At 51.0% G+C, this 17396-nt stretch overlaps 1 protein-coding gene across 1 annotated transcript in view; it reads left to right on the forward strand.

Moving 5' to 3' along the window:
- The window catches only part of ASPH (aspartate beta-hydroxylase), a 71348-nt gene extending 54436 nt beyond the window's left edge, over positions 1-16912 (forward strand). Inside the window, exons 7-16 of the mRNA XM_054179231.1 lie at positions 156-242; positions 2723-2873; positions 4981-5117; positions 7566-7664; positions 8562-8651; positions 9779-9916; positions 11024-11159; positions 12029-12120; positions 13187-13320; positions 16641-16912. Of these exons, the coding sequence (XP_054035206.1) occupies positions 156-242; positions 2723-2873; positions 4981-5117; positions 7566-7664; positions 8562-8651; positions 9779-9916; positions 11024-11159; positions 12029-12120; positions 13187-13320; positions 16641-16791 (1215 nt within the window). The 3' untranslated portion in view covers positions 16792-16912. The remainder of the gene's footprint in view (positions 1-155; positions 243-2722; positions 2874-4980; positions 5118-7565; positions 7665-8561; positions 8652-9778; positions 9917-11023; positions 11160-12028; positions 12121-13186; positions 13321-16640) is intronic.
- Positions 16913-17396: the final 484 nt, after the last annotated feature.

Raw genomic sequence — 17396 nt, forward strand, 5'->3', positions numbered from 1 at the left:
AGCTGTCCATGCAGGCTGCATGCTTTGCCTTGTTTGTGGTGGTGTGTGTGTGGGGGTGTTATTTTTCAAGTGGGGAACCAAATGTGTCATTAGGTCATGCATCCTGCAGCACTTTTTGTCAGCTAGAGCTGTTGATAAATCTCTCTGCTTCCCAGGGAAAAGTGGAAGAAGCTCTGAGGGCCTTTGAAGCTTTGGTGAATCAATATCCCCAGAGTCCTCGAGCAAGATATGGGAAGGCACAGGTACTGAAGCAGAGCCAGAAAGGGTCAAAAAGATTCAATCAACAGTAGAATTTCAAACCCCACTCAGACTCCACTTCTAATTCTGTGGGTGTTTCCTTGGGAAATCAGAGGATTGTGTGCTCTGTCAGAGTGGATCTGTTCCAGTCCTCTGTCCTCCCCCAGTGACTTCAGGAGCTTTCATCTAAGTCTTAGCCTGGTGGGAAATGCTGTAAGCCAGGCAAAACTAAGGCCCATCCTGGAGAGCTCATGGAAACTGCTGGGTGGACAATCAGAGGCCAGCCCCAGCTCATGCAACATGCAGAACTCAGCTGTTACCTACTGTTTGCTGCAGCTGGCAAATCAACACTTCAGGGGTGGGTGGCAGGAGGGTGGCACCAGGCTTTTTTCAGCACAAGATGTACCAGGCACACACTTGAATGCCACAAGTGCCTTCTAAACATGAGGAGGAACTTCTTTAAAAGTGATGGAGCACTGGAGCAGGCTGCCCAGAGCAGTGCTGGGGTCTCCATCTCTGGAGACATTCAAAACCCACCTGGATGTGTTCCTGTGTGACCTTCTCTAGGGGAAGCTGCCTTGGTGGGGTGGGGTTTGGGCTCAATCTCCAGAGGTCCCTTCCAACCCCTACCATTCTGTAAGTCATAGAATGGTTTGGGTGGGAAAGGACCTGGAAGGAGGCTTGGAGGAAGGAGGCTTGCAGGACGGAGGCTTGGATACTTAAAGATCACCTAGTTCCAGCCCCCCTGCCATGGGCAGGTGTGTGTCAGCACTGAGCTAAACACTGCTTTTTGCCTAGTGGGAGTTTGGATTTGGAGTTTTAGAGAGGGTTAAAGGATAAAGAGCACAAGAGCAAGGAGGCTTTATTAGCTTGTTCTTGTGGAGCAAGCTCTGTTCCAGCTGTTCCCCTCCAAACCAAAACACACAAAAGAGGAAGAAGCCAAGCCTCAGAGCATGAGCTCTGTGCTCTTAATGCTTGTGAGCTGTGTTGGGATGTGTCAGAAGAGAATAATCCTTGTATTTCCATAAAGAGTAGGATAATCCCTCTGCACTAGGTGTAATGAGAGGCTGCTTGAACTGGGGTTAATCAAGATGAGCAAAGTCAAGCCCTCGCTGTAGGAGTGAATTAAGCAAGAACTTAAGCCAATAAAACCAGAAGTACTTGAGAAGAATGCATGCAAGCCAGCAGAGGTCTCACCTAGCCTTTGGGCTGCTCCTGAGCTGAAGAACAAATTGAAGTTCTGAAGGAGCTGTGGAGTAGATATTGATGATCTTAAAGGTCCCTTCCCACCAGAATGATTCTCTGCTCCTGTGAGCATACCCAGGAGTAAAGCCAATTCCCAGGCAGTTTTCTCTAGTGTCAATAGCTTTGTGTCAGAACATATGGAAGAAATGTTTGGTGGTGTGTTTGAAGCTGTGTGTGGCTGCCAGTGTGAGTCTGAACTCACAAACAGTCCAGCAATTAACATCATTAAACCAAACTGCTTGATTTCAAAAGCAGAAATGCTGACTTCTAGCAAATACTAAACCTCCCCCCACCAAAATCTGTCTTGGTGTGTGGTTTAGGTGCAATTTTTCTCACCTCTGTGCTTTCAGATGGTTTGCAGGGAAGGAGAATCATAGAATCATTGGATGTTAGGGGTTGGATGAGACCTCTGGAGATCATCCAGTCCAACCCCCCCTGCTGAAGCAGGATCACCCAGGGCAGGTCACACAGGAACGCACCCAGATGGGGCTTGAAAGTCTCCAGAGGAGGAGACTCCACAACCTCTCTGGGCAGCCTGCTCCAGGGCTCCAGCACCTTCACAATAAAGAAGGTCTTCCTCATGTTGAGGTTTAACTTCCTGTGTTCCAGTTTGTGCCCACTGCCCCTTGTCCTATCACAGGACACCACAGAAAAGAGCCTGGCCCCTTCTTGACACCCACCCCTCAGATATTTGTTCACATTAATCAGATCCCCTCTCAGCCTTCTCTTCTGCAGGCTCTCAGCCTCTCCTCATCACACAGATGGTCCAGTCCCTTCAGCATCCTTGTAGACTCCCTTGGGCACTCTCCAGCATATCCCTGTCCCTCTTGAACTGGGGGAGCCCAGAACTGGACACATCACTCTAGATGTGGTCTCACTTAGAGCAGAGGGGAGAAGAACCTCCCTTGACCTGCTGGCCATGTTCTTCTTGATGCACCCCAGGAGACCATTGACCTTCTTGGCCACGAAGGCACATTGCTGTCCCGTGGGTCACTTACTATCCACCAGGACTCTGAGATCCTTCTCCATGGAGCTGCTTTCCAGCAGGCCCAGAAGTAACCCCAAAGCACAAGCAAACAAGATTTTCCATTGTTCTGCCAGAATTCTCCAAATGAAAGGAAACTCCATGTGTGCCCACAGCCTAAGTACTGCATCACTTGCCCTGGAAGAGAAACCAAAGTTCCTTTGGAGTGTTGTGGGCTCTGATGGGTTCTAATCATGGCTTTGTGGTTCCTTCCAGTCTGAAGATGACTTAGCTGAGAAGATGAGAAGCAATGAGATGCTGCAGAAAGCCATCAACACCTATGATGAGGTGGTCAGTCTGCCAAATGTCCCTTCAGACCTGGTGAAGCTGAGCTTGAAACGAGAAGCAGACAGGCAGCAGTTCCTTGGTAAGATGTGAGGGGGGGAAGTTGTGTGAGCAAGGCCTGCAGGAGATCCTGAAGGGCTTGCAAGTGCCACTTCCCTCAGATTCTTCAGTAGGGCTTCTTCTGGCCCTGATCTCTTCATGCTTCTGAAAAACAGTTTTGATTGCTTGAACCTTTCCCTAGGGAGCTGCTGGTGCATGGAGTTGCCTGTATGGAAACAGTGCACATGGACAGCAGTGGCCTGGGTGCTGTGAGAAGCTGGGATGGGAGCTGGTCAAAAATGTTTCTTTTGACAGGAAAAGAAGGGGAAAAATGCTTCTCTTTCTGCTGAAGCTGAGGGAAATCATGAGGAATATGCAGAGTGAACGTGCCCAGAATAAATGCTCAGTAAAGACAGAGAAGAATGAGGTTGCACTTGGGGATGTCACTGGCCCCAGGTTGCCCAGAGAGGTGGTGGATGCCCCATCTAGGGTAAATCTGTAGGCTGACCCATGGTCTGTGGCTGTTGCCTCCAAATGTTCTGCATAATGATGTCCCTCAGGACGCCTCACATGCTCTCTGCTTCTCATTGTTGCCTGCCAAGTCCCAGTTTAACTATGGTGTTCCCACGAGTCCCATCCCTGCAGCCATCCCAGCTCACCTTGGCTGGGGCTCTGAGCAACCTGCTCTAGTTGAGGAGGTCCCTGCTGACTGCAGGGGGTTGGACTGGATGACCTTTAAAGGTCCCTTCCTACCCAAACCAGGTTATGATTCTGTGGTACCTGAAAGTACATCTCAATTCTGGGATGTACAGGAAGTGCTGCTATTGCACAGCTCATATTTCTATTTCAATTATTCCACTTCTTTCCTCCTTCCGCTGCCTTCCTCCTTCCGCTGCCTCCCTCCTTCCGCTGCCTCCCTCCTTCCGCTGCCTCCCTCCTTCCACTGCTCCCTCCTTCTGCTGCCTTCCTCCTTCTGCTGCCTTCCTCCTTCTGCTGCCTCCCTCCTTCCGCTGCCTTCCTCCTTCCGCTGCCTTCCTCCTTCTGCTGCTTTCCTCCTTCCGCTGCCTTCCTCCTTCCGCTGCCTTCCTCCTTCCGCTGCCTTCCTCCTTCCGCTGCCTTCCTCCTTCCGCTGCCTTCCTCCTTCCGCTGCCTTCCTCCTTCCGCTGCCTTCCTCCTTCCGCTGCCTTCCTCCTTCCGCTGCTCCCTCCTTCTGCTGCCTTCCTCCTTCTGCTGCCTTCCTCCTTCTGCTGCCTTCCTCCTTCTGCTGCCTTCCTCCTTCCGCTGCCTTCCTCCTTCTGCTGCTCCCTCCTTCTGCTGCTCCCTCCTTCCGCTGCCTTCCTCCTTCCGCTGCTTTCCTCCTTCTGCTGCTTTCCTCCTTCCGCTGCCTTCCTCCTTCCGCTGCCTTCCTCCTTCCGCTGCCTCCCTCCTTCCGCTGCCTTCCTCCTTCCGCTGCCTTCCTCCTGCTGCTCCCTCCTTCTGCTGCCTTCCTCCTTCTGCTGCCTTCCTCCTTCTGCTGCCTTCCTCCTTCTGCTGCCTTCCTCCTTCCGCTGCCTTCCTCCTTCTGCTGCCTTCCTTCTTCTGCTGCCTTCCTTCTTCTGCTGCCTTCCTTCTTCTGCTGCCTTCCTCCTTCTGCTGCCTTCCTCCTTCTGCTACATTTCAGGTCTCATTTCCTGCATTTAGTTTGAATGATTTCAGATACTGCTTCATCAATGCCTCATTGATTTCCTGCAGCAGAGCCAGTGCCAAGCCCTGGCAATTTGTCCAATTGATTGTTCAAGTTTATTTTGCTGCGTTGATGTAGTTTTGGCCAAGCCCTCTGAGGTCTGCGTGGGAAAGAGCAGCTGAAGCTCAGGTGATGTTGTGACTGCTACACTGTGAGCAGTTCTCCACTAGAGGCTACCACAGCACTGCCTGATGCTCACTCACAGCCAGCTGAAATTAGTCCTTCTCCGGCTGCACCCCCCCACGGACAAGCCAGCAGCTGCAGCTGCTCCTGGCTGACTTGCACAAGGGCTTTTCAGGTTCTGCTTCTGGATCCTAGGTGGAAATGCAGCACTTGGCCCAGCTTGCTGCTCTCTTCGGTGCTGTGTGAGCTCCTGGCTGCCGTTGCTCACCTCTGCAGCTGTAATTGTCTTGTCCCATCACACCAGGGCGCATGAGGGGTTCCCTGATGACTCTGCAGAAGTTGGTTCACCTCTTCCCCAGTGATACCTCCTTCAAGAATGACCTTGGGGTCGGTTACCTCTTGATAGGAGACAACAGCAAAGCCAAGAAGGTGTATGAAGAGGTGAGTTTCCTTCCCAGCCTAGGGAAATCTTAGTTGCATTCATGTGCTCATGCTAAAGATTTCTCGCTCTGAACTTTTTAGCTGCTCTCTACAGCTCCCTGAAGGGAGGCTGCAGCCAGGTGAGGCTTGGTCTCTTCTCCCTAGTCTCAGGTGATAGAAGGAAAGGAAATGGCCTGAAATTGTGCCAGGGGAGGCCTAGGTTGGAGATGAGGAAAATTTTCTTTGCTGCAGGAGTGGTCAGGGATTGGCAGAGGCTGCCCAGAGAGGTGGTGGAGTCCCCATCCCTGGAGGTGTTCCAGAAACCTGTGGCCGTGGTGGTGTTGTCCTGCTGGTTGGACTCTAAGAATGATCTCAGAGGGCTTTTCCAACCCAAACAACTCTGTGATTCCATGGGTTTATGATTCTGTCAGTGGGGCTGACTGTGATTCTATGATTCCAAGTACTCCTTGCAGCATTTGGTGCTGGCTTTCTTTCCAAGCAGCTGCAGATGATGATAAAACACAGCAGAAGAGACCTTTGCAGGAGCAGCTCCTCTGCTAACAGCCCTTCTTCTGCCTGCCTGGCTGAGGCATGTCTGCCCAGCTCAGTGCACCATTCCCCAGCCCTGCCTGAGCTATCTCAGGTACCAGGAGCAGAGTTATCCACATTACCCCAGTAACTCTGCCCTGGCTAATTAGCCACCGATAGCCCCAGAGGTTAATTTCTCTCTTCGTGATTAATATTTAATGGGCTGTGAGCAGTTTAGTAAAACTTATTTCTAAACATAATTAATATTGCATGCAGCAACAGCAACAGAGTAATACAATTTACATTAAATACTTCCAGGGTAATTTCTGCTGATTGTTATCTCCCTGCTTCTCTTGAGGGGCTCTGAGTGGAGATCAAACCTTAATGCGAGTCGGCGTAGCTGAAATGAGCCCTAATGCAGAGGATTCCACTCTGTCTTAATTAATCAGAGAGCTTCATCCTATAGTTAAAGGGACTGTAAGCAAATTATGCAGCTAATAAATATTTCTGTCAGTCATTTATTGCACCCTGCAGGTACAGATTGGTGGCTCAGGATAATTGCAGGCAGAGCGCTGTGGTCAAAAGGCAGAAGATGCATGAGGAGGGAACATTCTTATGCTAGGGATCAAGCTCAGCCTTGCTCTGGCTTGCCTGGCTTGCTCTCTGCTGCTGATGTGTCACATTAGGGACTTCAGAGAGAGTCTCAAAACTTGTTATTGCCCCAGCTCATAGAGTTGTTGCAGTTGGAAAAGCCCTCTAAGATCATCCAGCCCAACCATCAACCCAACACCACCATGGCCGCTAAACCATGTCCCCAAGTGCCATGGCCACAGGTTTCTGCTCCCTGGGCAGCCTGTTCCAATCCCTGACCACTCTTGGAGCAATGAAGTTCTTCCTAATCTCCAACCTAACCCTCCCCTGGCACAATTTCAGGCCATTTCCTCTTGTTCTGTCACCTGATGCTAGGAAGGTCCTTGCAGTTGGCCTTGCTGATCCTCATGATGTCCACATGGACCCACTTCTCAAGCTTAGCCATCTCCTTGTGGTGTGAAATCACATGGAACAGCTACTGCATTAGGCCTTGCATTGCCATCTGAGAGCTTTCTCTTGGCCAGGCAAGTGGAAGCTCTTCCAGACAGTGCTGCAGCTCACTGTTGTGCTGAGAAAGCCCTTTGCACCCCCAGGGTCTTCACATCCATCTCAACATGAGGAAAAGCTTCTTCACTGTGAGGGTGACAGAGCCCTGGAGCAGGCTGCCCAGAGAGGTTGTGGAGTCTCCACCTCTGGAGACTTTCAAGCCCCATCTGGAAGTGTTGCTGTGTGCCCTGCCCTGGGTGACCCTGCTCTGGCAGCGGGGGTGGACTGGATGATCTCCAGAGGTCCCTGCCAGCCCCTGCTGTCCTGTGGTTCTGTGGTTCCTGCCATGATGTGATGCAGACATTGCCCAGCATCCTCCTCCACTGTACTCACCATCCTTCACAGCACAGTGTATTTCCTCTTAGCAGCACCAGTTTGCCACCAGTACAAACCCAGCAAACCTGAAACCACTTCAGGTACAGCCCTGCACTGCCCTTCCTGTGACCATGCTGGAGGCTGGTTCCAGAGCAGCTGCTTGCCTTCAGATTAGCCAAACCTGTAACTGAGGTGGTGCTAATTCTGTAATGTGACCTGCTGGGACTCAAGAGGGAGGGTGGAGAAAGATGGACAGCAGAAAGTTGGAATTGTCCCAGCTGGAGTAATTTTACTGAGTTTTTGACGTCTGGCTACTAACAGAAGTTTGTGGAGGAGCACAAAAGTGAATGAGGGGGAAAGCAGTACAGCCAGGGCAAGAATATACCAGGGGTCAGCCCTGGAAGGTGTCACTGCATCACTGATTAATGAGAAGCTTTGTCATTTTCCACAGATCCATAATGAACATCTCATTCTCTTCCTCTCAAACAGGTTCTGAGCCTGGCTCCAGATGATGGCTTTGCCAAGGTGCATTATGGCTTCATCCTGAAGGCAGAGAACAAGATAGCAGAGAGCATTCCCTATCTCAAGGTATTTTTCTCACCAAGAGGAGGTGTTTTACCTGTGAAAATACAGCTGAGATGTGTAAGGCATGGCAAGGTAGAAGCATGCTCAGCACAAATCACAGTTGGACCTTGTGTAGACCTCTGGGGAGAAAGAACATAAAGTAAAACCTTCAGCCAGCTTCCTAAATGCACTGACTCCCTCCAGGAAGGACACAGAGGGCTGGGGCAGGGCCAGAGAAGGGTAACGAGGCTGGGGAAGGGGCTGGGGAACAGGACTGGTGGGGAGCAGCTGAGGGAGCTGGGGGTGCTCAGCCTGGGGAAAAGGAGGCTGAGGGGAGAGCTCATTGCTCTCTGCAGCTCCCTGAAAGGAGGCTGGAGCCAGGTGGGGGCTGGTTTCTTCTCACAAGTAACAAGCAATAAGACAAGAAGAAATGGGCTCAAGTTGCACCAGGAGAGGTGTAGGTTGGACATGAGGAACAATTTCTTCCCCAGAAGGGTTGTCAAGGCCTGGCCCAGGGCAGGGATGGAATCCCATCCCTGGAGGGCTTTCAGAGCTGTGTAGACGTGGTGCTGAGGGCCATGGGTTAGTGGTGACCTGGCAGTGCTGGGTTAATGATTGCACTCAATGATCTTAAAGGTCTCTTCCAACCAAAATGTTTCTGTGACAGAGGGTGAGGAGCAAGTGTCAGTCTCTGCATGCAGCTCTGTCTTGGAGGGAGCGGGCTGGGAGGCCAGGCCAGTGGTAAGGTTTCTCAGAGGCTCTGTGCTGCAGGGCTGTATTCATTCAGCCATGGTGGCTCTACTCTGTAGCCTGTCTGCTGCCCAGAGCTGGCAGCCTGCCTGCAGCAGCCCAATCAGCTCTTCTAGAGGAGTCCTGCTGAAGTTTCTCTGACACTTTTGGTTTGTTTTGGGCTTTCTCCAGGAAGGACTGGAGTCTGGTGACCCTGGCACGGACGATGGCCGCTTCTATTTTCACCTGGGAGATGCCTTGCAGAGGATGGGAGACAAAGATGTACGCAGTTAAGGTGTCCTTGCTTTCAAGTCTGAGCTCTGATGGACTGAAGCATCCACAACTACTTTTAAGGATCAAGCAGGGGTTGCTGCCTGCTTCAGTCCCTCTGCTCTGGACTCTTTCATACTTCCCTGCTTACATCTCTTCTTCATACCCTATAGAACTCCTTCATACCTCCCTGTTTAGCTGTCCTGGCATCTCATGTGGCAGCAATGCTGGCCAGGAATTGGCAGCTATGTGTAACCTTCTCTCTCTGTGGTTCAGCACAGTGCTGCTCATGATGGATCTTCTGTTTCCAAGCATCCCATTTCCTTCCTCTGCAGGCTCTTGTTTTGCTGCTCTGCATGGCCAAAGCAAGTTGTGGAAAGGGAGAGTAAAGCAAGCAAATTCTTCACAGAGAGAGAGATTGGCCATTGGGATGTGCTGCACAGGGAGGTGGTGGAGTCACCATCCCTGGAGGTGTTTAAGAGGAGTCTGGATGAGGCACTTGGTGCCGTGGCTTAGTTGATCAGATGGTGTTGGGTGATAGGTTGGACTCAGTGATCTCAAAGGTCTTTTCCAGCCTGGTTAATTCTATTCTGATTCAAAGGTCTGGAGTTAACCTCAGTAGGTTTTCTCTCTGGTGATCAGTTCTGGTGTGGCAACCAATGTTTGAAGAAACTCCAGTGAATTAGATAACTGAGCAACAGTTTAGATCCACAAAGCCAGCAGTGTGCTCATCATCCCTGGCAGCAGAAGGCACTCACCCTCAATTCACAGGCAGAGAGCTGAAACAGGCAAAGCAAGAATGGCCAAGATGAGAAGCAATTGGACCTCCCAAGCCTGAGGACAGCACCTGGGTTACTGACCTGTCTTTGGTGTGAATGGTTGTGAGCATATTGCCCTGGATGGCTAATCTGGGGTTGGGTTGATCTATTTTGGGGGTGTTAGCTGGGGGCTTGGGGCTTCTTTCTTAGTTGCTTTTTATTTTCACTTCAAGGTATTCATTATTGCATTATAAGAACAGCTCCAGCATCCAGAGAGACAGTTTGTTACCTCCCCCAAAACAAAGGAAGTGGTTTGGTTGTTGTTGCTCTGTGGGAGCTTGGCTGGCAGGAGCTTGGTTGGTAACTGCTGCAATCTTGCAGGCATACAGGTGGTATGAACTGGGCCACCAGAGAGGTCACTTCGCCTCCGTCTGGCAGCGCTCCCTCTACAACGTCAAGGGGCTGAAGGCTCAGCCTTGGTGGACAGCAAGGGAGACTGGCTACACAGACCTGGTGAAGGTAAGGCAGAACCAGTGCCAAGGAGCCCCCCCCCTGCATGCAGTCATCTCTTTGCCAATAAAATTTACACTGCTGCCAGATGTGAAGCAGCTGTAAACTTCCCTGGCTGTTAGGAGCTGTGGCTAACAAGCCATATGGAGGTTTATGGGAGCCAGCTGCTGGGAAACAGCTACACATGAACCCACTGCTGGTTGCCACCTGATTCCTCACTTGGAATCAGGATGTTGTACCAAATGCAGTAGGAATTTGTTGCTCTAACCTGAGGCTTGAATCCCTGCTTTGATGAAGCCTGTGCCGGTTTACATCTTGTAGATACCAGCTCCTGGCTCAAGAGCTTGCAGTCCAAATCCTGGGCTTAGTCATTATGGTTTAGTGGAGCTTAGTGTTCTCACCATTCAAGGTATGCTTGAGGCTGTGAAACCAGGGAGATCAAGGCAGGGCTGTGTTTGAACTCCCCACTTCAGGAATTCAGACCCAGGAGTTCCCCATTAGTCACAGCAAGGCAGCCTCGGTGTGTTTTACATCCAGACTTTCAACTTAGGTGCTTGCATTTGTCCTCTTTGAACCACAATGCTCTGCTCATGCCTGGAGGTCCAGGTTATGTGAGCGGTTTCCTAGGCACAGGAGAGCTTCCAGGTCCTGTCTTTGAGCAGATCAGTGCTCTCTTGCTGGCTTGCTGTACAAAATGATCTGTTAAAGAGCCCTTCAGCTGATCAAGGAGCAAGGCAAAAGGTAAGGCTGAGTCTGCAGAGAGGTTGGGGATTACTGAAATTTTCTGATCCTAGTGTAAGTGAAGCTGAGGGATGCTGTGGAAGTTGGGGTTTTTTATAACCCCTGCCTTAATGTGTCAGAAGGGAGTTTGAACATAAAGGAAGTTGACAATGGTGATGGACACTTGGTGTTCATCAACTTTCAGCCAGAGTGTTTCAGTAACTGTCCTTCTCAAAGGCATAGCCTAAACCTGACACACTTGGGCTTAGTGCTTTTCTAAATGGGAAAAACAGAAGGGCTGAGACTGGCAGGGAAAACTAAAAGCAGTGCTGAAGGCAGATGCAGTAACTGCCAGGGCAGTAACCTGCCAGGGCAGTAACCCAGCTCTCCCAACAGTCCCTGGAAAAGAACTGGAAGCTGATTCGGGATGAAGGCCTCACTGTGATGGACAAAAAAGGCAACTTCTTCCTGCCTGAGGATGAGAACCTGAGAGAGAAAGGAGACTGGAGCCAGTTCACCTTGTGGCAACAAGGTAAAACTTCCTCTCTTCCTTGTCCTGTCCCCATTTCCACTGTCTCAGGCTAATGCAGCATCAGAAGGAGCAGCAACACCATCTTTCCCTCTACTGGCTTTCAGCCTCCAGAAGGAGGGAGTTGAGAACAGATCAGCTGGGAGCTCTGCAGCAGTCTGTAAGAGTTCTTTGTTCTCATCCATGCTGTCTCCAGCACTTCCAAAGATCCCTTGGAGGTTGTAGCCAGGTGGGGGTTGGTCTCTTCTCCCAGGCAAGCAGCACCAGAACAAGAGGACACAGTCTCAAGCTGTGCCAGGCGAGGTTTAGGCTGGATGTGAGGACTAAATTCTTCATAGGAAGAGAGATTGGCCATTGGAATGTGCTGCCCAGGGAGGTGCTGGAGTCACCATCCCTGGAGGTGTTTAGGAAGGGGCTTGTTGGGGTGCTTGGTGCCATGGTTTAGTTGATTAGATGGTGTTGGGTGATGATCTCAAAGGTCTCTTCCAACCTGGTTCATTCCATTCCATTCCATTCCATTCCATTCCATTCTGTAACACTGCCCTCCTGGCAAGGCTGGCAACACCTTGCCTGGTAATGCAGAGCACAGATCAGCTGGAGAGAAGATAGAAACAGGGGCAAAGGCACATCCTCAGTGTCACAGAATCATGGAATGGTTTGGGTTGGAAGGGACCTTAATGATCATCCTGTTCCAACCCCTCTGCCACGGGCAGGGACGCCTCCCACTAGCCCAGGTTGCTCAAGGCCTCATCCAGCCTGGTCTTCAATGCTTACTCAGCTCTTGGACAGCTTTGTTACCCTTCTGCAAAGCAGCAAAGGAGGAAATGTTCACTCAGTGCTCTCACCTGTGCTCTGTCCCTCGTTTTCTCCAGGAAGGAGGAATGAGAATGCCTGTAAAAGTGTGCCAAAAACTTGTGCCTTGTTGGAAAGGTTCCCAGAAGCCACTGGCTGCAGAAGAGGGCAGGTAACTGGAAAATTCCTTCATCTGTGCAAATTCCTAATGCTGGGAGCAGATGATTCTGAGGAATGTGTACAGAGGGATGCATGACCTTGGTCTGTTGAATGGTGCCTCAAGCACTGCAGCACCTCGTGTTCACCAGCTGATCTCTTGCTGTCCTAAGAAGCAAGGCAAGCCCTCAGGTGATGGCAGCTGATTCTGGAGATCAGGCAACCCCTTAGACCCTAACACTGACCAAAGTTGCCCTAGCCCAGCCAGCTGTGCAGATTTCTGAGCTGAAAAGACACTTGTCACCCAGCACTTGGTGTCTGCTGGGTGGCTGTGCAATCACAGACAGGGCGAGGTGAGAAGAGGCTTTTGGAGATGACCTGATCCAACCCCGTGCTCCAAGGGTGAGGAACTAGAGTGGCTTGCTCAGGCCTGTGTGAATGCCCCTAAGGACAGAGCCTCTGCAGCCCCTCTGGGCAGCCCCCAGGTGCAGTGTAGAGCACAGCCATGTTCTGTTGTGTGTGAATTCACTCTCTGTCCATTGCCTCTTTGCCTTTCGCTGCACACCGCTGCCAAGAGCCTGCCTGCGGCTCCTGCGCTGCTCCCACCAGGTATTTATCTGCTCTGATCACATCCCCACCCTGAGCAGTCCCAGCTCTCTCAGCTTCCCCTTGTCTGTGCCAGGTGCTTCAATCCCTTAGTCACCTTTACAGCCCTTCACTGGCCTTACCCCACTATGCCCATGTCTCCCTTGTAGTAGGTGGCACTGGAATGGCCTCAGCACTCAAGACATAGAATCCTGGACTCCCTGAGTCTGACTGTAGGCAGGAGGTTGTTTTCAGGTTGAAATGTGGAGTTTGGGGGCAAAAAGCAGACCCTGCACTTTTCCCTTGAGGCAGCCCCCACCCCCCAAGACTTGGGTTTGGTGGTTGTCAGTGCCTTCAGGGTGTGAGAAAGTGCAGCTGCTGCTGAGACTCTTACAAAAGGTCACATTGCCCCTTCCCAGCCATCAGCAGGGAGCCTGAGGCTCTAGGTGTGGCTGTGAAGCTGAAGGTGTTGCAGCCCTGCCTCTCTCCTCTTGCAGATCAAATACTCAATCATGCACCCAGGGACCCACGTCTGGCCCCACACAGGACCCACCAACTGCCGGCTGAGGATGCACTTGGGCTTGGTGATCCCTCAGGAGGGCTGCAGGATCCGCTGTGCCCAGGAGAACAGGTATGGCTGGGCTCCTGGGGGCCAGGATCAGCAATAGTGTGGCCAGCAGGAGCAGGGGAGACCTTCTGTACCTGTGCTCAGCAGGTTAGGCCACACCTGGAGTCCTGTGTCCAGTTCTGGGCTCCTCAGTTTAGGAAAGATGTTGAGATGCTGGAAGGACATGCCCAGAGAAGGGCAGCAAAGCTGGGGAGGGGTCTGGAGCACAGCCCTGTGAGGAGAGGCTGAGGGAGCTGGGGTTGCTTAGCCTGGAGAAGAGGAGGCTCAGGGGAGACCTTCTTGCTCTCTGCAACTCCCCGAAGGGAGGTTGGAGCCAGGTGGGGGTTGGTCTCTTCTCCCAGTGAACAAGAGATAGGACAAGAGTAAACAGCCTCAAGTTGCCCCAGGGGAGGTTTAGGTTGGACATGAGGAACAATTTCTTCATTGGAAGGTTTGTCAAGGCCTGGCCCAGGCTGCCCAGGGCAGTGGTGGAGTCCCCATCCCTGCAGGAGTTTCAAAGCTGTGGATGTGTGGTGCTGAGGGACATGGTTGGGTGGTGACCTGGCAGTGGTCTTCATGATCTGAGAGGTCTTTCCAGCCAAAACTGTTCTATGATCCTATGAAAGGACAGTCCTGTGGCAAGTGAACTCAGTGACCTCCCCCTTGTTAGCAACACTCCCTCAGAGTCAGGAGTGGAGGCACTCCAGACAGAGCATTTCATTGTCCTGGCTCCTGAGCCTGGCTCAGCCTCATGCATCAAGCCCTTTCACTTGAAATGTAAAACATTCAGGAGCTGACTGCAGCCTGGGCTGGAATGTGTTTGGTTTAGTTGCTCTTGGCAAGAGCTCTGCATTCAGAGGCAGAGTTGAGGCTTTCCATGAAAGCACTGAAAGTGTCCCTCCAGCTGACAAAGAAAGGGCTCTGTACCTCCCTTCCCCATCAAAGGGGAGGTGGGGGAACTCCTGGGGAAGGGAAGGGAATAGTGCCAGGAGGAAATCCTACCTTGGACATTCTCCCTCCCTTCTGGTGGCTCAAAGCAGTGGTAAACCAGTGGTTTCAAGCAGGAGGTGTGGTGTAGGTCCCAGGGCTTTCCTGGCCTCCTGGCCAGCACAGACAAGGAGAATTTTGTGCTTGGTTACCTCTGTGCCACCCAGAGCAGTGTTTAGAGGGGCAGTATCACAACACAACTCAGCTGGTGATGAGAAGATGGATCCTGCACTTACAGAAGAGCCTTTTTGCAGCTGCTGGGAGCTGCTTCACTTCACTGTTGTGCAGCTACAGCAACTGGAGGTCACTGAACCATTTTGAAGCCCCAGCCCTGTAAAGTGTAGGGCACAGTGCACTGAAGATGGTAGGGGAAGCACAGAATGGTTTAGGTTGGAAGGGACCTTACAGAGCATCCAGCTCCAACTCCCTGCCATGGGCAGGGACACCTCACACCAGACCAAGTCACTCAAGGCCTCATCCTGCCTGGCCTTGAACACCTCCAGGGAGGGGACAGCCACAACCTCCCAGGGCAACCTGTGCCAGAACCTCCCCCCCTCACTAGAAAGAATTTCTTCCTAATCTCCAGTCTGAATCTGGCCCCTTCCAGCTTCAATCCATTCCCCCTTGTTCCATCAGTACAAACCCTTGTAACATTTCCCTCTTCAGCTTCCTACCCTTCAGGTACTGGGTGCTGTAAATCACATCTGGTTATCCAAGCTGAGCATCTCTCTCAGTCAAGGTGATCATGTTCTGAGGTGCAGAATTCCAGCTTTATGCAGAAACCAGTCCAAGGTCTCACCTGGAATGGTGATGCAGACACCAGCCCCAAGTGGCTGAGCACCAGAGCAGAATAAAACCATCCCTGGGGTCCCACTGTGAAGTTTCTCACAGGGTGAAGGCTTCCAGAAAGCATTTCTTGGCATGCTAATGGTGGGGGTCTGTCATCTCTTCCAAAGGGGCTAATAGTTCTGTCAGCTTTATGACTTCTTCTTTCTTGTGCAAAACAGCCCAGGCCTTTGTGATGCAAACACCAGAGCCTGGGCTCTAACCTCTCAAGCTGCTTCATCTGCCTGCTTGGAGCTTTTATTGTCCTTAACTGAGTTGTACTTTCAGGCCCTTCAGGGAAGGATTTTCCTGGCTTGGAAAGGAAAAAACCAACCCAACAACAAAAACCATAAACCCCCCCAAAAAAAAAGCACCCCCTAAAAACCCTTCCTCTGAAGAGCAATCTTTAGACTCAGTGTTTTGAGTGGATCTATGGGACCAGACTCTTCACATCCCTGAAATCTGAAGCATGGTCAGAGCCTAACTGTGTTCTTCTGATGTTTGTTCAAGTGGTTTGTGTTCAAACACTCTGACCACATTGCTGGTCCTGCTCTCAGTTGCCATCACTCCTCAAGCAGGTATCTGATGAGAAAAGCTGATTGACTACACCAGCATTAAACCTTCCCCAGCACACTCCAAGTGTATCACTAATGAAGGTTCTGAATGCCTGAGTGTGCATGTGAGCATGGCTCTGCAGAGTGTGCACTGAGAGTGTGGCCAGCAGGTCAAGGGAGGTTCTTCTCCCCCTCTCTATTCTGCCCACTGAAGTCACATTTGGAGTATTGTGTCCAGTTCTGGATTCCCCAGCTCAAGAGAGGCAGGGAATTACTGGAGGGAGTCCAGGGGAGGCTCCAAAGCTGCTGAGGGGCCTGGAGCATCTCTGTGAGGAGAGGCTGAGAGCCCTGGGGCTGTTGAGCCTGGAGAAGAGCAGCCCCAGAGGGCATCTGAGCAATGCTCAGCAAGAGATGAAGGCTGGGGGGCAAGAGGCTGGGGCCAGACTCTTGTCAGTGGTGCTCAGGGACAGGACAAGGGGCAGAGGGCACAAACTGGAACCCAGGAGGTTCCATCTGAACAGAAGGAGAAACTTCTTTGGTGTGAGGCTGCTGGAGGCCTGGAGCAGGCTGCCCAGAGAGGTTGTGGAGTCTCCTTCTCTGGAGAGCTTCCAACCGTCCCTGGCCATTGTGCTCCTGGGCAAGCTGCTGTGGGTGCCCTGCTTTAGCAGAGGGGTTGGACTGGGTGATCTTCAGAGGTCCCTTCCAACCCCAGTTCTGCTTCAGAGAAGGGAAGTAATCCCTCAGCAGTATGAAGGTCCACGAGGCTGATCAGCCTGGAGTTTCTTTCAGTTCAAACTCAGCTGCTCCAGAATCTGTCTGTGGGGCAAGCAAAGCCCTGGCGCTGCAGCCCAGGCTCTTCGAATCGCTCTCATGCATCAAAGAGCATCTCCAGAGCTGCTACCAGCTTGCCTGCTCCACAACACTCCAAACACTCCACTCAGGCCTCTTCTTTTTGTTCTTTTTTTTGTTTCATTGCAGGACCTGGGAAGAAGGGAAAGTTCTGATTTTTGATGACTCTTTTGAGCACGAAGTGTGGCAGGACGCCGCAGCTCCTCGCCTGATCTTCATCGTGGACGTGTGGCACCCTGAGCTGACAGCCCAGGAGAGGAGAACCCTGCCTGCTATTTAAGGGTTTCCTGCTGAGGGCTGCAGCAGAGAAGCTTTAACCCCTCTGGAGTGTGCAAGTGGGATTCATTTCTCCAAGCCTGCATAAAGGATATATGAGCATTGCTAAGGGTTAGAAGAGGTTCAAAAGGACGTGACACACTCTGCACTCACAGAGGACTTGGGCTGAAAAAGGAAAATCAAAAAAAAAAAACCACAACCTTCCCAAAATAAAAAGAGGGGGGGGGGAAATTAAAAAAAGGAAAATGAAGGGAAAAAAAAAAGAAAAAGATAAAAGTGAAAAAAAAAATTTAAAAAAAGAGGAAAATAAAAATGAAAGAAGAAAAAATGAAAGAAGACAAAATTGAAGAGGGAAAGGAAGAAAATTAAAGAGGAAAAGGAAGAAAATTAAAGAGGAAAAGGAAGAAAATTAAAGAGGAAAAGGAAGAAAATTAAAGAGGGAAAGAAGAAAATTAAAGAGGGAAAGAAGAAAATTAAAGAGGGAAAGAAGAAAATTAAAGAGGGAAAGGAGGAAAATTAAAGAGGAAAAGGAGGAAAATTAAAGAGGAAAAGGAAGAAAACTAAAGAGGAAAAGAAGACAAAATTGAAGAGGAAAAGGAAGAAAATTAA

This window comes from Dryobates pubescens, chromosome 3 (genome assembly GCF_014839835.1).
Source record: "Dryobates pubescens isolate bDryPub1 chromosome 3, bDryPub1.pri, whole genome shotgun sequence".
Lineage (NCBI taxonomy): Eukaryota > Metazoa > Chordata > Aves > Piciformes > Picidae > Dryobates > Dryobates pubescens.